Here is a 26,653-nt window from a genome sequence, read left to right as displayed (position 1 = left end):
ATAATTGAGGATGATTTGATTTGAAGATGATAGTATGTGTATGTGGATTCAAGGGAGGTAGATGGACTGAACCCCAGTATATGTCGTTGAAGTAGATGAATAGATGATTGGAATAGATTGAATGAAAGAAGTGTGACGTATCTGATTATTCTAATCTATGTGCTGTATGTTTTTTTTTGTTTGGAAAGGCTTAAGGAAAGGCCTCGTAAATTGAAAATCAAAAAATTTTAAAAAAAAGAATTTCACTTTCTTACTATTACTTTTACTGTTATATGCTGATGATGAGATGACGGAACGATCTTATTCTTTTCAAGTAGTAAAACTGTCTTGGCAATAGTTAGTAATAGGGCTATGGAGATCTAATTGAACCCTGATTGTGGTGGTTAGTAACTGTATATCTTGAAGTTGAATTAAGCTTTTTGTTTCAAAAGAATGTTATCCTTCTTTTTTTTTTTCTGTTGCTGTATGATTCTGCTGGCACTTTAAACTGATGATATCATACTTAAAAAAAGAGAGGCGGTATCAAACAGTATCAAACAATAGGGAATTAAGTTCAACGGAGTTCAATACTTTTCAAAATTCAGTTGTTGTTTACAGTGATTGAATTCTTCATTATCAATCCCTATATCATTCTAAAGAATAGTTAGTATAGTACGTATATGTATCATTAATTATAATTGTTAATTAGATGTAGAACTTACTAAAAGTTTAACCATATCTGTTTCAGGTGAATTCTCACTAAACATATCCAAAAAGTTAATTAACTGTAGAGAGTTGTTAGTAGAGAGTTCTGATATGGTATAGTTTAGAGTAGATGACTATACATACAATCTTTTTACGATCATTATTAATAGTTATCAACTTGTTATAATGAGATTTAATCATTTCAAGGGATGATGAAGTTGAAGTTGTCTTTTGTTTACTTAAATGAGATTGATAATGAACAATCTTCGATTCTAATTCTCTTATGGATAATTGCTTATTTCTAATCTCTTGTTTCAAAGTTTGTTCATTGGGTGCTTGTAAAAGCCTTTGATAATCTATGTTAGTTAGTATTAATGATGGATTACTCTTTATTATATATATATATATGTCATACCTTGTTTAACTTGATTAAGTTGACTATTGATCATATTCACATCAGTTGATAATTTGATCAATTGATTAGAATCAATCTCAACCTCTTCACCTTCTCTTTCCTTATATAAATAGAATGTGAATTTCCCAAACGTCTTACTTATAATATCTCCTGATTCAATTAAGGTTTGTAAGATTATACTCATATCAGATCTGGTGATTTGATTATGTAAATTAAGCACTAAATCTGTAATTGAATATGGACGATATTGATCACGTAAGTAATCGCGAACCATAGTTTCAGCTTCCACAGCTTCAACTATTGATTTATTCCCTTTCTTTGATGACATGATGATGATTGATTACATGTCATGAATGGTGTTGCAAATAAATAAAGAGATTTGGCTGTAAGTAAAGTAGGGGGAGAAATCAAGATGACTAACAAATTATGTAAGCCCCACAAAATTATGACTGAAACCACACAATCCAAAAAAATGGCAGCCCATAATTAAATAGATATGAGATAAAGGCAACAAGATCAGAATCAATCATTAAGGGGCCATGGCAAGTATTCCCAAAGAGAAGATCAACAATTTGATCTTGAACTACTTCATTCAAGAAGGATATCAAGAAGCAGCCATTAGTTTCTCAAAAGAATTGAATATCGATGTCTATAAATCCTTACCCTATGATGACAACCAACACCATCATCCTAATCATCAACATCAATCTAACATAAATGTCAATGATCGATCGATTCAATTCATTCGCAATATGAACTCATTAAACAATAATGAATTCACTAATATGGTTGAACATTATTTTGATGATCATGATCGATCTCAACCTTTATCCAAGAATAATTCTAATCAATATAATTTACCTTATTTTAAAACCAATCTAACTTCAGGATACTCTACTATCAAACAAAGGAAAGAGATTAAATTATTGATTTTAAAAGGATCAATTACTGAAGCCATTAAAAAAATAAGTGAATATTTCCCTACAATCTTAGATACTAATAATCTTTTACATTTTAAATTATTACGATTAAATTTGATTGAAATGATTAGAGATCATAAATTAAATGCTAATTTGAAAGATAATGATGATGAAAGTATATTCCTTAATAATATTTTGGGATTTGTACGAGAGAATTTGATTAATAAAGTATCGAATTCATTTAAATTATTGAAAGAATTAGAAATCACTATGAGTTTATTATGTTTTAATTTCGATCCCACATTGAAGAATATTGAAGATCAAAAGGATTTACCGGATGAATTACGATTATTATTTGATCTATCATTACGGAATCAATGTTATAGATTGGTTAATAAATCAATCTTAAGTCTTTATAGTAATAATAATAATAATACTACTAATAATAATTTGAATGATAATGGTAGTAATGGAGATGATAATGAAAATGAATATAACTTCATAAATCAAGCTGGAGGTGGAAGTAGTTCTCAAGATGATACTAATGCAGGTCATGGTATGTTTAATAAACTGGAATTATCGAATAGTCCTATTTATAAAGGACCTAAATTTATTGAATATGATTTAAATAATTTCATGTTTAATGATGTGGATGATGAAGATGAAGGAGAGGGAGAGGAGGATGACGAGGAGGATGATGACGAGGTAGATGGTGAAGACTATGGGGGTGTGGAAGATATTGAATATAATATTGAATATGATAAAACTCTTAGTCAATTCATGTCAGCTAATGATTTAACTCAAGATGATGATAATAATAATAATGGGAATGGAACCAATATTAATCGAGAGAATATAGATGAAGAATTAAGTAAATTACAAAGTTTAAGTTTAGAATCCAAATTAGAACGAATCATCAAATTATGGACTATAACTGAACAACGATTATTAGATTTGAATATTATTAAACAAAAAAGATATTCATTAAATGATGAGTTATAATCACTTTTTATAAACAAATTATACAATCTATGATATTACCAGTTTCAATGTTACATTTACTTAAATATTGTAAATCCTGATCAAATGGAACTTGATCATTTATATTATTAAAGATTAATACATGATTTGTATTGATTAATTTTTGATCTTTTGGTTTATAGGCATTATAAATATCTGATTCATTAAATAAATTTAAAACTTTTTGTCTTAAATGACCAATATTTGAACCATATTCGGGATCTTGATTCATTTCGAAATCTTCAGGACTAAATTCAAAATGATACTTTACGAATCGATTTAATTTAAATAATTCTTGACTTGTTTGATTTAAGTTATTCCAATGATTTAAATCTAATAGTTTTAAAATATGATATTTTCTTTTCAATTGATAATATTGATTTAATTTATCTTCATCAGCTTGATCAATTAAATTCAATCGAACATAAACATGAGCACAATGAATAGGGATTTCTTTAAAGATATCCTTAGCATGATACTCCCATACATTCAAATAAATCCCACTCCAATATAAAGTTTCATAACTTATAAGACCAATGAATGATATAATTAAGAATTGAGTTATGAATTTACTTAAGGGAGTTATAATTAAGGATGAAGTCAAACGATTGGATGCTAAGAGTTGGGTTGAATAAGTATCAAATTGTTCGAGAGCATTCAATAGCACTGGAATCATCTTGATGTAATTGACTCTATAATTGTCAGTTTGGATGAATGGTTTGATCCAAGTAATTACTTTCGTGTTCTCTTCATAGTTTGAATTTTTTCTGTTTAAAGTTCTGGAACCACCGCAAACATGAGCCGATCGGAATTTGAAAATATTTTGGATGCGCAAATTATATTTAGAATTTTTTTTACATATATATATTTTGCAACATAATTTATTATTTTGAAATCAACCATAGATTTGATCGATGTTAGCATAATCATATACAAACCAACACTAATATTTACTCCATTTCCATAACGATTCCTTTGGATTGATTAATTCATTATGAATATTAGTGAAATCAGCACCCTTATTAAACCCTTGAGCAATAATATCATTAACATATAATACGAATTTATCCATGGTGAAATCACTATCAGTAAAGTTAAAGTCTTTGGTGAAATTCAGGTTCAATTCTTGTAATGTTTCCTCCTTAGTGAGAGTTTTAACGGTACTTAATTTTACGTTATGACTAGCTTCATATCTATCAATAACATCTTGATAAGTGATAATATCACTCAGGATTCTAAATGGAGTTGGAATAGTTTCTACTGGTAAAGTAGCAATTGAAACTAATGAAAATCCAATGTCTCTAACCTTGGTAATGGAAAATTTAGTTGATGGAGAACCTCTTTGAACAATGGTTTTATCTTCAGTATTGATACCAACAAGACCAACATATTCATATAAGAAACTACCTTCATGAGCGAATAATGACGTAACAACATCAATAGTCTTAACGTTTGGATTTTTAATAGCATTAGCATGTTTGGATTTGTTTGATAAAAATCCAGGAGAATAAGTCGCAACTTGTCCAATATCAACTCCAAATTGAGAAGGAATATAAATCTTAGGGGCAACTTTTTCAACAATTTGTTCAAGAGTGTTTAATAAAGTTGGAATTGGAGTCACTAATTCAATGATAACATCAACCCCAGTTAAGGATTCAACAATGAATGGAATGACATCATTAGTCAATTCAGTTTGAATGTATTCCACTTTTTCAGTGGAAGTTTGATGTTTTCTTGATAATGCTTTAACGGGGAATTTAATTTTATTATCAAATAAGCCAGAATTAATAGCTTCTAAAACTGGAGGTCCTAAAAGGCCACTGAGACCGATAATTGAAATTGAAACTTTAGTCATTAGAAGACGAAGAAGAAGAAGATGAAGAATTAACCAACTTTACAATCTTTTATTTTGAGATAAGTTCCAAATCAAATTCTCGAAGATACTTGAAATATCCCTACATATTTTTAACTTTTCCAAGGAGTCAAACTACAGTTACATAGCTTGATTTTAAATAACTAAGCATGCAAACATCCCTCTACTTAACTCCGTCTGTCTGGGTTTTATCATTGTAACTGCAAGATATGCCTTAGGATATTATTATCAATCATCATAAAAATAATGCAATTAAAGAACTCACTGTGATCTTTTTTTTTTTTCCAAATTTGTTATATATTCTTACTCTAACAACAATTAAATATTATGAAAAGTATGTTAATCCAATAGTAATTCGCCCCCATATGAGGCTCAACTTAACTAAGGAGAAGTATAGCTCTGGGGTTGGGAGATTTCTGGTGGAATTGGATTAAATCAAGGGTTGCTAACCGATGATAGCTAATTGTATTATGGATTTAAAAGGAGATAAAGTATTGGTAAGCGCTTCTTTAAATTTTCCACTTTTCCTGCATATTATAATATAGTTAATCAACTTTCCCCATAGAAGATTATATCACATCGTAAATAGGATTTTTAAGTTATGTCATTTAAAATGATTATACTATCTGCTAGTGCTTATATATCTCAGATCAGTATCACCGAGTTCAGAATCAAACTATCATCAATAAATCGGTGATAATCTGTTTAAAAAAATGAATGACATTTCATTTTGACGGCCATTATCCTAATTAGGATCCACAGTCCCAAATAGGAAGGTGTTGCGGCTATTAACTTCATTGGGAAAGTCAAGTCTGCAAACAATTAATTGGGTATAAATACATCCACAATTCCTTTCATATCATCATCATCCCATTTCGAAGTACTATCACAACAACAACAACAACAAATACAAATACAAACATGTCTACTACTGATAATAAAAAGGTCTTATTGATTGGTGCTACTGGATTCATTGGTCATGAAGCTGCTATCATCTTACGTCAACAAAATTTCATTGTTTATGGTTTGGCCAGATCAACTGAAAAAGCTCAATTGTTATTAAAAGATGAAATCATTCCAATTTTACATACCACCAGTGATATGAATTATCTTGATTCTATCGTTACTTTGAACATCACTCATGTTATTGATTTATCAGGTACTCCAACTAGTACCCCTCAAATTGCTCAAAAATTAGTGGCCATTAAAACATCAACTGGTTATCAAGTAGGATTTATTTATATTAGTGGTGCTTGGGTTCATGGTAATGATAATGTTAATACTGTGGATGAACATCATTTCGCTAAGGATGGTCAAGTTAAACCATTAGTCAGTTGGAGACCTGCTCTTGAACAACAACTTTTATCTTATAAGGATGATTTACCCACTATTATTGTTAGACCTGGTTTATTATACGGTAAGAATTCTCCAATTTTAGCAGTGTTTTTCTCTCAAGTGGTACAAGCTGTAATTAAAAATGATTCTACCGATATTAATCTTCCTATTAATAAAGATTTAGTAACAAGTTGGATTCATGTAACTGATTTAGGACGTTTCCTTACTAAAGTTATTCAAAAATTTGAATTATATAATTCTTCTACCTTTGATTTACCAATCTTTGATGTCACTCATGAATCATTCTCAGCTCCAGAATTTGTTACTCAATCAGCTAAAGATTTAGGGTTTAAAGGAAACATCAATTTTTTGGGTGAACCAACCGCTGAAGAAAACATCTTTCTTAATGGGTTTAATACTTCAATTATTGTTAATAATAAAAGAGCTAGAGCATTACTTGATTGGGAACCAACATTAGATCTTAAACATCATACTGATTTCTATATTAAACCTTGGGCAGCTGCTAATAACAAAGAATATATTGAATATTACCTTGCTCAATAGGTTTACAATAAATAAATCTAAATAGTTTGAATTGAAATTTTTTTTTATAAAAAATATATAATAATAATAATATACATGAGATTTGTTTAACTAAAATTTTAATCTAAGCTTCAAGTCCAAAATTATCGCCTAATAATCCATCAAGATCAAATTCTTTAGCCCAACCACTAACAATAGTAGTTTGTTCAACTTTTGGTGGTTCTTTATCTCCTCTTAATGAACTCTTTGGGGCATCAGGATTATAATCTTCTAAAGCTTTATCAGCAGTAGCTTTGGATGATTTTGGTAAGGTCCAACCAATGATTCTACCATCTCTCCAATCAGCTAACACAGATAAAGCAGCAGCACCTAAGTTTGGAATACCACCTTTACCTAATCTACCTCTACTTCTTGCAACATGAATTAAAAATTGTTTGGAAAATTCTTCTAAATCAGCGGATGGAAGAGCAGGTAATTGATAATATGCTTTTAAACCATCAGCCATTTCATTATCTTTAGCAAGTTTTCTTAATAATAATTGTACAGCTGGAATTGGATCTATGATTTGTTTAGGTGGAAGAGCAGATAATAAAGCTAATTTTGCTTCTTGTTGAACTTTAGATAATTTCTTAGTATTAATGATTTCATCAGGGAAAACTATACCTGGTGAATCTAAGACTTTTAATTTATTATCAATTTTAACTTCTCTCATAGCAGTTGTAATACCAGCTTGATTTCCTACTGGACATGCTTTAGAATTATTTCCATGTCTATTGGTTAAAGCATTTATTATAGATGATTTACCCACATTAGGATATCCAATTACACCTACTATTATTGATCTTTTTAAATTTGATTTAGCTGCATAACTCTTTAAAGCTTGTAATAAAGCTTGAGATGTCATGGCTGAAGTTAAATTCTTATTAAATGAATTTGAACCAGTTGATCCTGGGGATGCTTTGATTGGAATAGTTGGGAATGATGATTTTAAGAAATTTAACCATTGATTTAAGACATTGGTTGGAATTAAATCAACTTTATTTAATACTAAGATTAATCTTTTACCAGGATTTTGTAATACAGCTTGTTCAACTTTTCTTGATCTGGTAGATTCAGGATCTCTAGCATCTAAGACATATAATATAACATCAGCAGCTTCAACCACAGTTTTGAAAATTTTATCGTAAGCTCTACGAGATTTATCAACTTCACTATGATCTTGATCATCTTCATCAACAGTGATATCAAGATCATATTGAACATCATCTTCTTCATCTTCCATATCTTCTTCATCTTCATCATCATCATCACCATCATATTTCTTAGCAGCTTGTTGAGCAGATTCTAACAAAGCAGCTAATCCACCTTGACCATCATCTTCTTCATCATCTTCATCATCATCTTGATCCATGGCATCATCCACTAATTCACCTCTAGCCAAGGCTTCAGCACGTTCCTGTTGTTTTTGTAATTTCAAAGCTTCTCTCTTCTCACGTTCAACTCTTCTTTGTTCTTCTAATTCTTCAAGAATTCTATGTTTATAAGGGAAACTAGCTGGAATACCAGGATCTTTATTAACTCTTGATTTCCAAGTAACATCCTTCTTAGCATTCTTTCTGTTCTTTCTGTTTTGAGCTGCTGCTTTCTTCTTGATACCCTCCCTCATACGGGTAGTGGTTCTCTTGGATGTAGGCTTCTTGACTCTCATGATGACTACTTGCTTTAACTATATATCAAATTTAATATAAATTGTATATACATAAGTTTATTTTCAATAGTTATACCTTCTGAAGAAAAAAAAATGTGAGAAGAGATGACACCGGACTGCATACAACGACTCCCATAATAAAAAAAAGAAAAAAAATATATTTGCAGCATTTATTTGCTACCAAAATACATATAACTTACTATTGATTATATATAGTAATAACTATAAAGTATATATATTTGTAGAATCAGTTGGAAAATAATGTATATGACTAAAAGGCATATAAGTTAAATAATTGTTGATTTTGATCAAAGTTTATGAGAAAACAGTATACCAAATGAATTAAAAGAACAATCAATAATTCTAATCTTCATCTTCATTATCATCAAATGGATCAGGTGGATCTAGCTTACCTCCTTTGATTCCCATATCTTTATGATTGGTCTTGGTTTTATAAGGACGGTTATATCCCACATGTTCATTTTCTTCACCAGCAGATTCATCATCAGTACAATCAGTTTCAAATGTATCTTTTGACCCCATAGTTGTATTATCATCAGCTTCTTCAACACCTTTTAAAATAGTAGTAACTAAACCTGGATCTTTAGGTAATTGGATTCGAATATCTTGAGAAGGAACATTACCAGCGCTTTTTTCCAGAGTTGCACCACCACCACCACCATTTGAAATTGTTAGCGGCTGTTGAGATTGTTGCGGCATTGGCAGTCTTGACAATGATACTTTACCAGTTATTGGATCAACTTCTGTAATCAATTGTTGAAAATCTTTAGATATAATTCTATTCAATAACTTTTGTTTAACCAATGTTTTAAAATTATCCTTTAATTCAGGAATTTTAACCACAGCGTACTCAGCGGCATTTTTTAAATCTTGAGGTGTAACTATAATTTCAATCAGTTCTCTTCTTGGAATCGGTGATGAATATGATATACAGGCTAAACCAACTAATAATATCAATATAGCCTTCATTGTGGTCTTAGAGAAAAGTAGATGGTATATATATAAAAAAGAAATATCCAAAAAAAGAGTTAAGTTGAATTTATGCCGCAAAAGAGTTTACGCATTTTTTTTAAATAAATTGTCTATTAAGAATATATATGGTTTATGGCTAATTAGGAGTTTTACCTCTGTTTATAGAACTAGCACTAGGAATACGATTTAAGGTATCTTTACTATTGGTTTCACTTAAATGATGATAGACACCACTTCTCTTTGGAACCACAAATGGTTTATTTATAAATGTATTTAAATTTTTGGTTTGTTGTGATTGTTGTGATTGTGGTTCAGGGGATGTGAATGGACTTCCTGTTCTCTCTTGTTGATCTTCATCAGTAAGGTTTATATTCAGTCTAGTTCTTAATACGGAAGCATATTGTTTGGAGTTTTGATCTGAAAGTGATGGTAAAGGTGGTAATGCTGGGGATGATACTCCTGATACATTACGATTAGTGGTGGTTGATGTCATGGGTAAAATACTTTCATCAAGATTATCTTCATTTCTAAAGAATTGATAATCATTAATGACATTTTTCAAGCCAGGAATCTTTGATGTAGTAGTAACTATAGCTCTTTTAATAGGATAAGGAAGTTGAAATCTTCTAAATTTATGTTGTAAAGTACCAAAATGAGCTTTTCCATAATGATAGATAAAGTAAAGTAATAATAATACAAGTAAAATTGAAAATACTGATTTAGGACTTATATCTTCACCATCATCATCGTCAGAACCATAACCACTTGCTTTTCCAGAATGAATTCCACTTCCCGATACAAAAGATTTACCAGAAATCTTACTGGGATAAATACCAATATTATATTTAGAATTTTTCTCTGATGATTTAATTTGAGATGATGCAACTAATGAGATCTTACCTAATGTCCAAGATAATTCTTCACCATTAATAGAATCAGCAGATTTGAAAGGGACATGAACATTAGCGATTTCTTTTCTTGATTCATCACCTTCAGAATTATCATCATCAGGAATATCAAGTCCTAAACGAGGTAATTCAAACCCTTCATGTAAAATATTCATAACCCAACTAGCCTTAAAACAAGCATCTTTTAAAAACTTATCGGGATCAAGATTTGAAAATTCTCCATATTTTGATCTAGATAAAATCGATTCCCAATCACTTTCACAATAATCTCGTACTTTTTCATTAAAACCATGAAAATTATATTCTCCTCCACTTTGAAAAATATCATTGGCAGTATACCAATATTCTGAAATCCCAACAAATTTATCTTTATCAAAATTAAGTTTTGGACCATGAATACCATTAAAGAAACATGGTTCATCTTTACAAGGGATATTCTTTAATAATAAAGGATACATAGTTCTCACACATTGTTGATAATTACCAATACCATTAACTTTATAAGTCTTTGATTCAAATTCATAATTCAATTTAGCTCCCTTTGGTAAACATGGATCACTAATTTCATTCCCCACCAGAGGATTAATATGAGAAAGGTTTATAAGTTGTTCCAAATATCTTTTTCTGGCTTCATTGGCTCCGAATCCTAACCATGTTTCAACAAATACATTCCATTCTTGAGTTGTACCATCAATATTTCTTAATGTAACAGTTGATAAATCTTCTTTATGTTTTTTAACTTCTTCAGCAGATGAAGGGACAAATGCAATTTGAGTAGAAGCACCTCCCATATCCATAAACCCAATTGATTCATGTTCATTTGATTGAGGATCATATTTATTGAATTGACCCATAAGATAATTCAATCCTAACCATCCATAAACTCCTTCAGTTTCCCCATCAATGATTTGCACAAATTCCTTACAATTGGGTAAATAGAACTGAGTATTCTTTTGAATTGAACTACATGTTTCTTCAAGAATCTTCTTTTGTTGCTTTGGTTCTACTAATCTCATACCAGCAGTTGATAACACAAATATAGGTGTGTCCGCATGTCTTTCCACCGGGATTATATCTTGAGCAAACTTCATTAACTTGGAATAATGTTGAGACCATATTTTCTTAGTGGTGGAATGGAATGATGATATACCAGGACTAATCTTCATTGACCAATCTTTCTTCTGGATGATCTTTGGTGGTGATAACAAGGTAACCTTATCATCTTGAGATGATGATTTCAATGTTTTGGCAGGATCTTCCCAGCTATAGATCTGGATACGAGATCCTGATGAACCAGAGTCAATCACAATCCCATACTTATAATCACCAGAGTCACCAGATGAGCTCTTGCCATTGTCTCGTTCGTCCATGGTGTTACTTAACCTGACCTCTTCTTGATTCATAACAAGATCGTCTTCACTATTTAAAATTTGTTTGTGCTGTCTTTTGTCGCAACAAACAATTTCGCGTTCAAAGTGTGATACGCCAAAAATGATATGGGTGTGGGGATATAGAGAGATATAAAGTATCACCAGATCTCTTTAGAAAGACTGAAACAAATTTGATACTAATCAACATGATAGTGTTTCCTGATACCCCACCGTTGCCCATATCATTGAAGGCATCATCCAATGATTTTCCTGCTCATCTCATATCTTTGAGAGCTTCATTGAACAACACATCTATCACCAATTATAATGAATCTGTAAGATTTGCAATCAGTATAGAACAATATTTGGAAGAGATATTACAGTTTGCCAGGACAGAGAGTGGAAAGGATGACTTGATGGGGGTTAAAATGTTTGCTGCCAAGCTTCCAATTGCAAGTGGATCCATACCGTGGTCTCATGTCCATATTGGTCCTGTTAAGGATAAGATACAAGATTTAAAGAAGAAACTAACTATCAAAAGACCAGGATCAAATGATACAACTGAGTCGATACATAACATCAGATGGACTCTATTGAATGAAATTGAACTTGTCTTAATTTCAATTGCTTTCATATATATCAAAGTTGGATCTGAATTAACTAATGAGATCATAGATGAGGAATATTCTAATCAACAAGAATCAAATGAAAAATGGAAACAAGTGGTCAACTTATTCAAAACATCAATATCGTATAGTCTATTTGGTATATCACTAAAATCTCATAATGCAACCTTATACACTTTTGTCAATAAAGTAGCAGAAGTATGTATACAGATGTCGATCTTATCTAAATCATCATGGATAAATCGAGGTCAATTCAATGAGAATGAAGCATTTCAAACTACCAATAATGGAACCTTGGCTAGAGTTGCTGTTTATGTTAATAATGAAATAAGAAGTCTAAAGAATATGATAGTTGAATTACAAGCCAGTAATAATATCCAACTTGATTCAAGTCATTGGATTGAATATTTGAATATCATTGAAAAGTATTCTCAAGCTTATACTGGGTTATTCTTATCGATTGAAAATTATCAACAAGATAAATTAGGTCATGCTATTGGATTGGTCCATTTTAGTTTATTAAGTTTACAAAGTAAAAGAGTTGATGAATCTACCAATAAATTAAAGAATAAAATCTTGAATAAAAGAAATGATAATTTATTAAATAAATTAAATTCATTGTCCACATTAGATATTAATAAACTGATTTTTAATTCGAGTCAAATAACGTTAAATGATATGTCTTATTTATTTGATCAATTGATCAAATTGAATTTAAAGTTTGAAAAGGAAAATAATAATTTAAAGTTTGATAAAGTAGTCGATTGGACCGATATTAATCATGATTCAAAATGGCCTTTAGGAAGTAAAATCCCAGTATCAAACATTGAACCTTATGATCCATTTAAAAATGGATCAACTACTTCAACCACCACTGAAAAGGAATATTCAGGTCGGGGTGCTTATTATTAGAATTTCTCTTAATGAATAGATTTAAATATAACATGGATTTCTTGTCTACCAATACCATAATCAATATCTCTATCAAAATCATTTCTAATGATTTTGTTTAATCTTGTAATATAATCAATGAATTCTTGTTCCATGTCTTGCCATAATTTTTCTAACAAGTCCTTTTCAAACATATCTCCACCTGTAATGAAATGTTTCTCTAATTTATGATAAATTTCTCCTGCTTTAACTTGAAGTTCTTTTGAGGTATAATTAGTTAATAATGATTTGACATACTTTTTATTATACTTCTTATTACTTGATCCACTACTCATCTTTTCTAATGATTCATAATTGGTAACAAATTCAATTAATTTACCAATATTTTTATGCAATAATCTTTGGAAATAACTTTCTTCCACATTATTAAAGATCGTATCTAATCTCAGTTTCATAGTCTTAGTAGAATTGGATCTTGAAATAGATGTTAATTCTTCTAATATATAATACAAGTTTTGAAGTATAGTGACATTTCTATGTTCTCTTTCTTTATCATCAAGTTCATTCTTTTTAAGTAATGGATCATCTCTCATAAATAAATGAACTAAAGCATCAGTAATTTGTTTATATGATGTATCAACCAATTCTCTTACTTTACTACCTCTTAATTCATACTGATGACTTTCTAATGAAGCTTCAGTGATTAATAATAATTGATTGATATTCTTAACTGGTTGTAAAATTCCACTTTTAGCCACAATAATTGAATTATTCAACAGATCAATTTGAGTTTGAATGAATTTATTCCAATCATCCAATATTTTAGTTTTAAATTTATCAATGAAATTATTCTTAAGATAAACTTGATTTGAATTTTGTAATCCATTACCTACATTTTCCAAATAAAGTAAAATAACCGGCACATTAAGATCAACGGGATTAAGTTTCTTAATATGGATATTAATGTACAGACCAAAAAGTGAAGTTAAATTCTGAATCAATTCAATTGATGAATGAATCTTTCCGTCTTCTAATGATTCTATCGATTTACTAGGTAATTCATCAGCCAATCTCATTCTTTCATCATAAGAATGAACATGTAAATAATCGGTGAAATCGACTGAATCTTTATCAATATGGAAAAATACCATAATGAAATATTGTACCAAAGCAATTAAATCTTTTGATTCTTCAATCACTTGAATAACAAACTTTGGATCTTCAATACCATGACCTAATTTCATAGAGGCACTTCTTCTTAATGATTCAAGTTTTTGTTCATTCTTTTCTTCAACTTGATCATGACCAATTCCACTAAATTTACTCATCTTTTTAGATAATCTTAATGTTCTTGATTGTTTTAATGGAACAGTTTCATCCAATGATTGAGAAAGATTAAGACTGGCGGTAGTTGATGTAGATGAATAAGTAAGACTACCATGATTTCTTAATTTATTATTAATGAATTGATCAAAGAATCGAGAAAATAATGAATTTACCAATTGATTAAATTCTAAGAATTCAACTGATCCAATTTCTTTAATGAAATACGTTATACCAGAATAAACGGTTAACCCACTTAATTCTCGTAATAATAAATGAGCAGTGAAACGATCCAAATTAGCACTGAATTTATCGACAATATTTTTAAATTGAATAGAAAGATATCCAAGAGCATGTTTGATAAATTTCTTTCCAACCACTTCATAATTGGATTGATATTGTTTAAGCGCTTTAATTGAACTTAAACTTTCATTTTCTTCATCATCTTTAATGGTACTGGATGCATTATAAAGTTCTAATAATTTAGATTCAAGAACTTCAACTTTAGGTAATCTATCAAATTCTTCAAATGAAGCAATGAATTTCAAATCTTGAGGATCAATCTTAACTTTTTGTAAAATACTCTTTAAATCATTATATAAAATCTTTTTATTAATTGATTTAACTTGTAAACCTTGAGAATCAGTTTCAATAGCATTGATTTCAGGAGTAATTTTACTAAAATCAATTTCTAATTTCTTAAAAATATGACTTAAATTTTGTACTTCACTCATAGCAGTATTGGCATCCTTGGCAATGGTACTATTACCGAAATTTATATCCATCAATACATCAACATTTTGCATTTTAACCTTATTCAATTCCTTAGTTAACTTTTTAATAATAGAATCACTGTTATCAGTTATGGACCAATTGGCATCATCAAAGAAATCTTCAGCATCATTATCTTTATCAATTTTTATCAACAGTTCATTGGTTAATGGAATGACACTACCATCTTTCTTAGCCACGTTTAATGATGGTTCTTGTTCATGAGAATCTGGATAAGCTTCATCATAAGAAAAATCTCTTTTATGAACAGGAGGGAATTGAGATGGGACTTTATTTAAATCATCATCATCATCATCATCGTCTACCACTGGTATATCTTTAACTTTATTGAAATTCAATTGGTTATCAAGCATGTTTTGTAATTCTTGCATAGATGCATTAAGTGGATCATCAGGAATGACACTATTATTACTATTGCTGGCATTTATACCTAATCCTTTATCAATAGATTGTTGTCTTATTTTTGGAGGAACGATTCTTGAGTTTAATAATTTTTGAGAATTTGATCTTGATAATGGTTTAATTTTTGAAGAAGTTGAAGCTGATTTGGCTAATTTTGTTTCTTCAGTATCACTTTCATCTGTTATTTCTTCAATACCAAAATCGGGTGATTTACCAATTAAGGAACTTCTAGCTGATTTATTTAATGGTTGAGTTTCAGGAATAGTATGAGCAAAATCTTTCACAAATTGATTCTCTTGTAGTTGTTTTTGTTGAGAGGTAGTCTTCTTGATAATAGGAAGATCTTCACCTGATTCTAAATGCTGTTGTAATTTCAAACCTAATGCAGCAGCAGATTCGAGATTTTCATTTTCATGTGATTGAGATGATGTCCTTGATGGTTGTGGATCAATCAATGATTTGTATTTTCTTAACGGAGAGTTACTAGCTTGTTTAGCATATTCATGAATTTTACGTTCGGGAGATTCTTCTCTTATTGAATTAGGAATTGATGATTGTGATTGAGATGGAGCCTCACCAAACACAAAACTATGAGCATCACTACTGGTTTGACTTGTATTTGATTGTTCATATAATGAATTATTACGATAAGGATGACTTGAACCAGTTGAAGTTCTTGGAGTAGTTTTTGATAGATCATAGCTTGAAGTAGAAGGACTAGCATTTGTTCTATCCACCAGTAATACTTTCATTGGTTTCATAGGTAATTTACCATTAGATGTGAAATCATAATCTTTATAAGGATCTTCAACTTTAGACCCTGCTCGAGCTTGTTGGGCCGGTTGTTGAGGAGCTTGAACTGGTGTCAGTTGTAATGGTGCTTGAGGTTGTTGTAAAGGACTCAGAGTACTTCCATTTCTACCATTTCTTAATGGAGGTAATTGTAAACTTTCAGGAGTTAACCCTACTAATTGAGGATATTTACCGGTAAATTGACCAAAACTTTCCACTAATGATCTAAGGAATTTAAACACTAAATCAGGATTTTCACTAGCTTCCCAGAAATAAACTTTATTTAACGATAATATAAATCCATTATTAGCTAATTTCGTAACTGATTTTAATTCATCTAAATCCCAAGTTCTTCCAATTTGATAAAGATTCCGTTCTTCATTCAACTTCCCCTTTTGTAATAACACTCTTCCACTATATTTCATACAAAGTACCAATACTCTTGTCTTTATTGATCCAAGGGGTACATTGGGAGGAGGAGCTTTATCAGGATATGATGAAAATTCTTTAACCATTAAATGGGTTTGATATGAGGTTTCAATGACGGTTCTATTATTCCTTTGATCTAAATGAGTTTTAGAGTGACAATCCTTCATCAATTTGTCCGCCACAAGTTGTCGTTGTTGCATGGGATCCATGGATTGAAATCTTGGTTGCGCATGTTGTGGTGGTCCAGTTTGTTGTTGTTGTTGTTGTCTTGAAAGAGGCATACCCTGTACTGGAACAGGAATTTGTTGACGTGGGACACCACCCACATTCAACATAGAAGTAGGAGCGCCAATCTGTGGTCTACCAGCACCATTGCCAATCCCTCTTTGTTGTTGTTGTGGTTGAGTTTGTATATATCGTTGTTGTGGTGGTGGAGGAGGAGGAGGCTGTCCATTGTTGTTCGGCAATATGGTTCTTTTCATGATAATCAATTACGCTGAAGAAGACTATACTAGCGATTATGATATAGCGATGGATCAATGTAACGAATTGATCTAATCCATGAAGATGGTGGACTATCCAATATAATTTGACTGGGAATGTTTGAATCAAGTTTGTTTTCATTCTTTTTTTCTGGTACCTTTTTTTGTCGTTTGTTTGTTTGTTATGCGTTGACCACAATTATAATTCTTATGAATATATTGATCAAGTATGTTGTAAGAAGAGTCTTCAGCTTGTATACAATTGAAGTCTGGGATTGTTACATATGTAAAGTTATCAAATATTAAGTTGTATTATTGATAAATGATGATTTATCTAATAAATAGGGTACTTACAGAAATATATATATAAATACAATTTTTATTAATGCAATGGGGAAGAATGAAGACGGTTGATTACTTCTTTCCAGACTTAGTAGCTTTCTTCTTCTTTGCAGCAGTACTCTTTTCATTAGTTGATTCTGATACTTCATCAGTAGCAGCTTCGATTGGTTTAACTTCTTTCTTTTCTGATTCACCACCTAATTTTTCACCAAAATATTCCCACATTTCAATCAAACTTTCAGATCTATCATCCATACTATATAATCTTCTTCTTAAAGCTTCATTAAAACAAATTTCATGACTTAAAGGTATGAAAGTTTGAACCCAACCCTTTTTAAATGTTTCACATTCAGTCAAGATTTCTCTAAATTCCAATTCTTGTAATTTCATTTCAATTTCAAATTGTTTATAAACATCATCCCCAATTAAACCATCTTGATATAATTTATTAAAAATAGGTTGATTTTCTTTTAATTTCATGGTTCTTCTAACTGCTTCAACACTTCTTCTTAATAAGGCAGCCTTCAATACTTTTTCATGAGGTTTATTATCAGGTTGATCGATAACTTGTTGTTTCAAGAACTCATATATTCTCTTAGGATGGTTTTCACCAAAGATTGGTTCGATTTTAGATAATTGTTTCACTCTATTTCGACGATATAAAATGGAAAATGTGATAAATATAGATAATAAAATAAAAGTATAGATTAAAGGAGTTAAAACTGAGATTTTAACAGGAGGAGGAAGTTCCTCAGTGGAAGTAAACGTTGAATTAGTTGAATTATCTGCCATGATGGTCCTTGATACTAATAAAAGTGTGGTAGATCAACTATGAAGTGTGTATTATGCTGTTGCCAATTTTCAGTAGCACACGTCAACACAATTTTTTTTTGCCCTTTTCAGTGGTGATACTTGTATACAGGAAATTGTCAAACTTTATAATGCTTAAAGGTAAGAAGCATATTAAAGTAAGGTAAAGTAACTACAATTGACTTCTAGAAACATATGGAGGATTTAGAAGATATTAAGTAAACACGGTAGTACTAAGTACTTTATATATTAAATTTGTTTTCTGATTAAGTTTTATTAAGTTATCCAAATTTTTTAAATCCCACCTTTTCTATATTTTAAACCAAAGTATCTTGCTAAATCATCAAACAAGGTTATATAATCTTCATTAGAGAAGTTTGTTAAGATTTGATCAATATGATTTTTCAATTCTTTTGAACCTGGTTTTGATTGTTGAACAATTTGATCAGGATCTTGAGATGGTTGATTTTCTTGAGGAATGAAGATAACTTCATAAAATAATCCTAATTGAATTAAATCAACATTACTCAATTGTTTGAATTCACCTAAAGTAGTTGGAACTCCTTCAAAATCAGGAATTTCTCCATCTTTATTACTTAAGATTTCTAAGGTATCATTATCTTCATTCACTGCACTATTATTAAATAAACGAATCACAGATCGATCTTCAATTTGATCCAATTGACCTTGTAATTCCGTAACCAATTGGACCACATCTTCATTAGTTACATAATCATCTAAATCCAATTTCGTAGTGGATTGAGGTGTATTACTGGAATTTAATTTAGCTTTAATATCTTTTAATTCTAAAGTTAGTAATTTCTCTCCAGTTTTAGCAATGATTTTCAGTTGTTTATCAATGATAGCACTTAAGTGTTCGATTTTAGCTTCCAATTGCTCGATTCTACTTGTATCAGACATGTTGTATAATAGTTTTAGTTTAAAGAATTGTAACTTTGATATTATAAAAAAGTCTATTTATAGTTATAGTTTGAAGGGTTATGTTTATTTCTGGGGCACAGACGGGAAGAAGAAACACTTGGCGGTAAGGATTCAGCGGTGTGGATCCCATAAGAAGTCAAAAAAAAAAGAATCACCTCACTAAAACTGGGAAAGAGCACAAAACCAGTTCAGAGTCAATCTCATCATGGCTCTATATTAAATAATTTAATTACACTATAATATATATATATGGTTGAAAAATTATATCACCAAACTATCTCTTTCTTTAAATCTCTAATTTGATTTTAGATTCAATTGAAGGTGTTCTATACTGTGTATAACTTCAATCACTTTCACTATCACCATCACCACAACAACAACTACAACAACTATTCATCATGAGTTACGATTCTTATAGTACCCCATTATCTTCTAGATACGCATCAAAAGAGATGTCCCAAATCTTCTCCTTAAGAAATAGATTTTCAACTTGGAGAAAATTATGGTATAACTTAGCCATTGCTGAAAAGGAAGTTGGGTTATCCATTATTAGTGATGAAGCCATTGAACAAATGAAAAATCATTTGGAAATCACTGATGAAGAAATCGAAGCTGCTTCCAAAGAAGAAGCTATCGTTAGACATGATGTTATGGCTCATGTTCATGTTTTTGGTAATGTTTGTCCAAGTGCTTCTGGTATTATTCATTTAGGTGCTACCAGTTGCTTCGTCACTGATAATGCTGATCTTATCTTTTTAAGAGATGCTTATGATGTGATTATTCCAAAATTAGTTAATGTTATTAATAGATTAAGTCAATTTGCTTTGGAACATAAAGATTTACCTGTTTTAGGATGGACTCATTTCCAACCTGCTCAATTAACTACCGTGGGTAAAAGAGCTACTTTATGGATTCAAGAATTATTATGGGATTTAAGAAATATGGAAAGAGCTAGAAATGATATTGGATTAAGAGGAGTTAAAGGTACAACTGGTACTCAAGCTTCATTCTTATCTTTATTCCATGGTGATCATGATAAAGTTGAACAATTAGATCAAAGAGTGGTTGAATTATTAGGTTTTGAACATGTTTATCCTGTTACTGGTCAAACTTATTCAAGAAAAATCGATATTGATGTTTTATCTCCATTAGCTTCATTTGGTGCTACTGCTCATAAATTTGCTACTGATATTAGATTATTAGCCAATTTAAAAGAAGTCGAAGAACCATTTGAAAAATCTCAAATTGGTTCATCTGCCATGGCTTATAAGAGAAATCCAATGAGATGTGAAAGAGTTTGTTCATTAGCTAGACATTTAGGTGGTTTATTCAGTGATGCTGTTCAAACTGCTTCTGTTCAATGGTTTGAAAGAACTTTAGATGATTCTGCCATTAGAAGAATCTCTTTACCTTCTGCCTTTTTAACTGCTGATATTTTATTATCTACCATGCAAAATATTACAAGTGGATTAGTTGTATATCCAAAAGTTATTGAAAGAAGAATTAATTCTGAATTACCATTCATGGCAACTGAAAATATCATTATGGCCATGGTTGAAAAAGGTGGTTCAAGACAAGATTGTCATGAAGAAATTAGAGTATTAAGTCATCAAGCTTCAGCTGTTGTAAAACAAGAAGGTGGAGATAATGATTTAATTGAAAGAGTTAAAAATACTGAATATTTCAAACCTATATGGGGAGAATTAGATCAATTATTAGATCCAAAAACTTTTGTAGGTAGAGCTCCTCAACAAACTGAAAAATTCATTAAAAATGATGTAGCAAAGGCTTTAGAACCTTTTAAACAACATATTAATGATGAAACTGTTTCATTAAGTGTTTAGGTTTTTGATTTTAGTTATAATATATAGTTTGAGTTTTTGTTTTGTATAGTTCCATTAAAAATGATTTTGTTTAGAGAAACATGATTCTAACATTATGTAAGAAATTACATCGATTCTGCAGTATATTGATAAAGATAGTATATAAATCATATATTTAATAACTCATTCACTTTTGAGATTCAAGTTTGAGTTGGTGAAATAGTTTGTGAGTACCCCATTAAATGTTAAGAGTTGTAATATAACTACATCGATTCTACAACGTTAAAACATACTGATAATATATAAATCATATATTTAAAGAAGGGTATCACTTGATAGTGATCTAAATTAGTTAGTATTAAATAATCATATATATATATAAATTGGTGAATCATTTTATTCGTAAAACGTATTGTAAAACGATTAGAATATTCAAATAAAAGGATAAAAGAAACCAAATTCTCTAAAAAACCTTATTCATATCCGTATACGTCTAAATTGGAATTCAAAATTGTTTATTTCAAAATTATTTGCACTCCTTAACTTAAATGATCAAAATTAATAGACCTAGAAGTTAGTACTAATGGATGATTCCTAAATAGATTCAAGATAATTAGAAATATGAATGTTGATTAAACTAATTGTGATGTACCTAATTCCTGCTATGATGGAGTAAGAGATAAAAGTTGAAAGTGGTGATGTTTCAGAAATTATTTTTAGATTAAGTTAAATCACACACTTCCTAATTAGGATGAGTTATAGAGATATATTCTACAATATAAATGATAAAGATAATATATAGATTACGTGTATTACAAAGGAGAAGTGGTAAATTATGAATCCCAAAAGTATCCTAAATCAATTAGTATTAGATATCCTATCTATATCAGAATGATAATTAAGTATAAGAACTATGACATTGCTATAAATCAAATTATTCAAACTTAGTACAAGTACTTGAGATAGCCTGTCAAGCAATTTTCAACTTTTCAGGTCATCTAACTTAAATTCAAACTAGAAGTTAGTGGAATTCCCAAATAGATAAATATAGATAATTATTGATTTGTTATAATCTGAATTAATGAACTAATATAGGTTGAATCATGCTAGTAAAAGAAGATGATTTGTATTGTTCTTAATTTTGGTGATAGATGGGATCAACCCTTCCTAATTGGGATGAATTTGTGCGATTTAAATTTAATCCCTACCAGATAACCTCATCTTTCACACACTCGTACAGATACGACTACACTCTTTCTAATTCTGACATTCTAATTCGTTAAACATGTGTATTATACAACAGGAGAGAATACAAAAAGGAAAAATAAATAAATATACTAATAATAATAAATAAATAAACAACAATATATATGAATTATATATAGTTTATGCTTTATAATACTCCAACCACCAAAATAAATAAGTTAAGATAACATAAAAGTAATAATTGAATGAATGGAAAATAAAAATGGGGAAAAATGCAAACGTAGATTCGAGATAATCTCAAACTCATATAATATGGGAGGGGGTGTGTGTTAAATAATAACGATTTCATGATAATATGATCATCCGCCACCTGGATAAATCAATTAATAATTAAGATAATAAAAATAGACACAATAAATAAATAAGTAGTCAGATAGATAGATAGATTGATTGGTACAAAAACAATAAATAATAAATAATAGTAGGAAAAATGCAAAAAGTGAATTGATATAACATGATAAGTGTAAAAGTTTTCTATAATACAAGGAAGGGGGAGTTTTTTTTAGTTTTTGGAAAGTTCCTATTAATGCTATTGTTGTTGATAATGAGGATGTGGGTTTTGTGCATATGGCTGAGGGGCGCGAGTTGGGGATGGTTGTTGCTGTTGCTGGTAGTATGGATAAGGAGGATATGGTTGTTGTTGTTGTTGTTGTTGTTGTTGTTGATGATGATGATGTGGATGGGGTTGGAATTGCTGTTGTTGATGTGGATGACCAAGTGGATGGGGTGCAAATTGTTGATGTTGTTGAATTTGAGGTTGAGGTTGAGGTTGAGGTTGATATATCATTGCCTGCTGTTGTTGTTGATGTTGCATTGGTGGTGGAAGAGGTTGTTGCGAAAATGGATGTGAAGCTATTTGAACTTGAGGGGCAGCACGAGAAGCATAAACTTGAGGAGGTACTGGTGATTGTTGTTGAGGTTGAACCATAACTGGAGTAGTAGGTGAAGAAATATTACTTGAAAGCAAATGTTGACCTATAGGAGGTAAAGTGATACCACGATTTTGAATTTGATATTGATCTTGAGGATGTTGTTGTTGAATATGTTGATGTTGATGATGATTATTTGGTGCTAATGTGGTATAAGCCGAATTAGGAGGAGCAGTTGGCATTATATGAGATGGAATTGGAGTAGCAATTTGATGAGTGGCTATTTTACTTGATGATTGTTCAAGTTTAGTATCAACTTTTAATGATTGCTTTTGTTCAAGTTCCTTTTGTTGTTTTTGTTCTTGTTGTTCAAAATCTTCAGGTTCTTCTTCAATTGAATCTTCATCAGCTTCTCTTCTTGATAAATCCACTAAACGTTTATATTCAGTCAAGATATTTTGAAATGGAAATGTAACAAGAATATCACGATTACTTGATTTTAAAGCTTTAACTTCACTACTTTCATCATCAAATTCAATATCAATAATTCCATTATATAAATCTCTTTCAAACATTCTTTCATCTGTATATAATGAATAATCATTAGTAGAATTAGGGATAAGATATATTTTCATATCACTCTTGTATCTTGGTCTTGCAATGATCTTTTTAATAAATAAATTCGATGGTGATTCTCCAAGTTTTCCTAAACTATAAAGCATTTCATCTAAATATTCTGAATCATCAATTAATTTCAAATCTCCTGGTTTACAAGTTTCTAACTTTAATATGATTGATCCATCATTATCATCGGTAGTTGATCTTGATACTCTGATTAATGAATAATCTTTGATATTGAATAATGAACTGACGGCAGTGTTTAAGTTATTAAAGGTTGGAATGGATGAAGCTGGGGTTGGAACAGGAACAGATGAAGAATCTTTGTTACCATTGTTAGAATTATATAAATTGAATTGTTGAAGGATTTTATTGGAATATTCAGAAAGGTTAACTAAATTATTATCAATCAATTGAACTGATTTGGAAAGTAACGTCTTTCTGGCAAATTTTGGATTATTGGCAAACATTGGTGATGAACTGGTGGTTGATGGTGTGGATGAAGAAGTTGATGATGAAGCAGGAGATACCGAGGAAATTTTTGAATTTTCAAATATTGATTGAATTTCCTTTTTACTAGTGAATGGGATTAATGAATGATATAATGAGATTAAATTATCCGCTATAGTTAATTTAACTCTTAATCCTGCTTCTAAAGATTTTATATGTAATTTTGAATGACTTGTAATTGGACTATTTATATTTGATGCGATAGTTGAAGGATCAGACAATGGAGGTGATCCCAATAAATTTGGATTTGAAGATGAAGTTAAACGTTTATTTGAACCTTGATAAAGATCATTATTGATTGACAGTTCCATTAATGAATTACTATTACCGCCCAATTTTTTTGAAATTGATTTTCTTCGTATGGCTAATTTTACAAATTTTTTATCTTTTAAATATCGTTTATTAATTTTTGATCTCGGTAAATGATTTAATGAATGATTATTTCCATGATTATGATTATGATTATGATTATGAGTTGGACTAGTAGTAGTTGTAGTTGTAGATGAATTTTTAATGGGTATATTTGAAATTGGGATGGGAACAGATATAGAAACTGAATCTAAACTTGAACTCGAAGTGGTTGGTAAAGACGCGGGCTTAAGAGGTAATGAGGTTGAAGTATGAGAAGATGAGGCACTTGAATTGGACCGAGAATCATTTGACGAGGAATATAAGATGGTTGGAGTGGTTGAGGTTGATAGTATAACTTCTGATGATTTTTTAGGACTCAAGGCGGTATCTGTTGAATTTGGTATAGTTGTAGAATCTTCGGTATTATTATTATTCTCGTACCTTACTGGGCTATCATTATTTTTATTATCATCCTCACCATTTAGTATGCTATGGATACCAAACATAATGGGGTGGTGGTGGTGGGAGGTATAATAGACCTATATGGAAGGGACTATGATGATAATGAAGGAATGAATGATGATGACTATTATGTTGAAGGAAGTGGGCAATAAGGAGGAAGTTCGTAATTTTTAAATTTAATATTAATTGTATGATAATGTCACAATATTAAATATAAAAAAAAATCTCAGTAAATGCAAATTTTTGAATTTAACGACCTTAAAAGAGACCACTCACCTAAAAAAAAAAAAAAAAAAAAAAAAAAATTAAATGCAATAAAATAAAATTAAAAAAAAAAAACAAAGTTTGAACTAACAAACTAAAAAAATGTCTTCTTTTGTATTTCTTTTTTTTTTTCTGTCTCTTCAAAGGACAACAACGAGAAACAAAAAAAAGAATTAACTAAATGTGGGAGAAAAACAAAAATAAGTTCGAAATGGAGTTTAGATCAACGTATAGAACATTTTCAAATAACAAGTAAAAAGTGAAGTTGCAGAAATCAGTTTATATATATCATCAAGTCCAAATAAAAAAAGAAACTTTTGGAAAGTAAAATTATTTGGCCTGGACTGTGTCTACCTCATCATTGCAAAGAAGCAAGCATGAGGGATGCGCTCATGTAAATGAATTGTCTAGCCCTTATCATACGTATATACGTACATATGGGTTATGATGATGAAAAAATTATGAATCACCTGGGAACAAACCAAAAAATATTAACAGGGTTTTATTTTATTTTTTTTATTATTTTTTTTTTCGTTTTTAGACCATTTTTTTTTGTTTAATTCCTGATTACTTCTAAAAAAATAATATTATTTTTTTATTTGAATAAAGTTTTTTTTTTATTTATTTATTTTTTTTTTATTTTATTTTATTTTATTTCTTTTTTGGTGCTGTTCAGTACTACGAGAAATGGAAAATGGAAAATGAACAGCGGAAAAAGGTGATTTTCTTTACTTATTTTAGCTGTTGTACCCTTATAAATATGTGGAAAAATAAATACCATACAGAAAAAGTGGGACGAACTTTTTGTTTTGGTTGGGGTTATCGATTTTTTATTCTTTATGAGATTTGCAATTATGTAATGGTTTGAAGACTATGTTAATCATTTATTA

The 26,653-nt window shown here is 30.1% G+C and overlaps 14 protein-coding genes across 14 annotated transcripts; 4 read left to right on the top strand and 10 right to left on the bottom strand. All coding sequences in view use genetic code 12, as the record gives it.

The window, feature by feature from the left end:
* Nucleotides 1–369: 369 nt before the first annotated feature.
* Nucleotides 370–1,532, bottom strand: DFJ63DRAFT_122751 (uncharacterized protein). The gene is made up of 2 exons (XM_064903315.1): nt 1,100–1,532; nt 370–1,040 (listed from the first exon to the last, which is right to left on the bottom strand). The coding sequence occupies exons 1-2, from the start codon at nt 1,425–1,427 to the stop codon at nt 778–780; spliced, it is 591 nt and encodes a 196-aa protein (XP_064762836.1). The 5' UTR covers nt 1,428–1,532; the 3' UTR covers nt 370–777.
* A 106-nt stretch (nt 1,533–1,638) lies between these two features.
* Nucleotides 1,639–3,021, top strand: DFJ63DRAFT_335042 (glucose-induced degradation complex subunit; the record flags this gene model as incomplete). The annotated part of the gene is made up of 1 exon (XM_064908147.1): nt 1,639–3,021. The coding sequence occupies one exon, from the start codon at nt 1,639–1,641 to the stop codon at nt 3,019–3,021; it is 1,383 nt and encodes a 460-aa protein (XP_064762835.1).
* A 60-nt stretch (nt 3,022–3,081) lies between these two features.
* On the bottom strand, nt 3,082–3,715 carry DFJ63DRAFT_335041 (uncharacterized protein; the record flags this gene model as incomplete). Its single annotated transcript, XM_064908146.1, has 2 exons — nt 3,082–3,111; nt 3,143–3,715. 2 exons carry the CDS (start codon nt 3,713–3,715, stop codon nt 3,082–3,084), a joined length of 603 nt encoding a protein of 200 aa, XP_064762834.1.
* A 267-nt stretch (nt 3,716–3,982) lies between these two features.
* DFJ63DRAFT_312817 (uncharacterized protein) lies at nt 3,983–4,894 on the bottom strand (the record flags this gene model as incomplete). The annotated part of the gene is made up of 1 exon (XM_064906050.1): nt 3,983–4,894. The coding sequence occupies one exon, from the start codon at nt 4,892–4,894 to the stop codon at nt 3,983–3,985; it is 912 nt and encodes a 303-aa protein (XP_064762833.1).
* A 469-nt stretch (nt 4,895–5,363) lies between these two features.
* DFJ63DRAFT_122712 (NAD-dependent epimerase/dehydratase family protein) lies at nt 5,364–6,878 on the top strand. The gene has a single exon (XM_064903312.1). It carries the CDS (start codon nt 5,834–5,836, stop codon nt 6,809–6,811), a length of 978 nt encoding a protein of 325 aa, XP_064762832.1. The 5' UTR covers nt 5,364–5,833; the 3' UTR covers nt 6,812–6,878.
* Nucleotides 6,879–6,914: 36 nt separating this feature from the next.
* Nucleotides 6,915–8,498, bottom strand: DFJ63DRAFT_322619 (RNA-binding GTPase; the record flags this gene model as incomplete). The annotated part of the gene is made up of 1 exon (XM_064907445.1): nt 6,915–8,498. One exon carries the CDS (start codon nt 8,496–8,498, stop codon nt 6,915–6,917), a length of 1,584 nt encoding a protein of 527 aa, XP_064762831.1.
* A 363-nt stretch (nt 8,499–8,861) lies between these two features.
* DFJ63DRAFT_335037 (uncharacterized protein) lies at nt 8,862–9,488 on the bottom strand (the record flags this gene model as incomplete). Its single annotated transcript, XM_064908145.1, has 1 exon — nt 8,862–9,488. One exon carries the CDS (start codon nt 9,486–9,488, stop codon nt 8,862–8,864), a length of 627 nt encoding a protein of 208 aa, XP_064762830.1.
* A 139-nt stretch (nt 9,489–9,627) lies between these two features.
* Nucleotides 9,628–11,769, bottom strand: DFJ63DRAFT_286423 (apyrase; the record flags this gene model as incomplete). Its single annotated transcript, XM_064904969.1, has 2 exons — nt 9,628–9,908; nt 9,963–11,769. The coding sequence occupies 2 exons, from the start codon at nt 11,767–11,769 to the stop codon at nt 9,628–9,630; spliced, it is 2,088 nt and encodes a 695-aa protein (XP_064762829.1).
* Nucleotides 11,770–11,895: 126 nt separating this feature from the next.
* On the top strand, nt 11,896–13,225 carry DFJ63DRAFT_338527 (uncharacterized protein; the record flags this gene model as incomplete). Its single annotated transcript, XM_064908679.1, has 3 exons — nt 11,896–11,901; nt 12,021–13,141; nt 13,213–13,225. The coding sequence occupies 3 exons, from the start codon at nt 11,896–11,898 to the stop codon at nt 13,223–13,225; spliced, it is 1,140 nt and encodes a 379-aa protein (XP_064762828.1).
* Nucleotides 13,226–13,315: 90 nt separating this feature from the next.
* On the bottom strand, nt 13,316–17,305 carry SEC3 (GTP-Rho binding exocyst subunit; the record flags this gene model as incomplete). The annotated part of the gene is made up of 1 exon (XM_064904914.1): nt 13,316–17,305. One exon carries the CDS (start codon nt 17,303–17,305, stop codon nt 13,316–13,318), a length of 3,990 nt encoding a protein of 1,329 aa, XP_064762827.1.
* A 408-nt stretch (nt 17,306–17,713) lies between these two features.
* DFJ63DRAFT_123356 (Sec63 complex subunit) lies at nt 17,714–19,068 on the bottom strand. Its single transcript, XM_064903316.1, has one exon. It carries the CDS (start codon nt 18,638–18,640, stop codon nt 17,921–17,923), a length of 720 nt encoding a protein of 239 aa, XP_064762826.1. The 5' UTR covers nt 18,641–19,068; the 3' UTR covers nt 17,714–17,920.
* Nucleotides 18,953–19,579, bottom strand: MRP8 (Mrp8p; the record flags this gene model as incomplete). Its single annotated transcript, XM_064906049.1, has 1 exon — nt 18,953–19,579. The coding sequence occupies one exon, from the start codon at nt 19,577–19,579 to the stop codon at nt 18,953–18,955; it is 627 nt and encodes a 208-aa protein (XP_064762825.1).
* Nucleotides 19,580–19,998: 419 nt separating this feature from the next.
* Nucleotides 19,999–21,444, top strand: ADE13 (adenylosuccinase; the record flags this gene model as incomplete). The annotated part of the gene is made up of 1 exon (XM_064908144.1): nt 19,999–21,444. One exon carries the CDS (start codon nt 19,999–20,001, stop codon nt 21,442–21,444), a length of 1,446 nt encoding a protein of 481 aa, XP_064762824.1.
* A 1,774-nt stretch (nt 21,445–23,218) lies between these two features.
* On the bottom strand, nt 23,219–25,543 carry DFJ63DRAFT_312808 (uncharacterized protein; the record flags this gene model as incomplete). The annotated part of the gene is made up of 1 exon (XM_064906048.1): nt 23,219–25,543. The coding sequence occupies one exon, from the start codon at nt 25,541–25,543 to the stop codon at nt 23,219–23,221; it is 2,325 nt and encodes a 774-aa protein (XP_064762823.1).
* Nucleotides 25,544–26,653: the final 1,110 nt, after the last annotated feature.

The sequence above is a fragment of the Scheffersomyces coipomensis genome (genome assembly GCF_036884675.1).
Source record: "Scheffersomyces coipomensis strain NRRL Y-17651 chromosome Unknown DFJ63scaffold_3, whole genome shotgun sequence".
Classification (NCBI taxonomy): domain Eukaryota; kingdom Fungi; phylum Ascomycota; class Pichiomycetes; order Serinales; family Debaryomycetaceae; genus Scheffersomyces; species Scheffersomyces coipomensis.
Note: the sequence above shows the minus strand (reverse complement) of the source record. Positions and strands in the feature narration are given on the sequence as shown.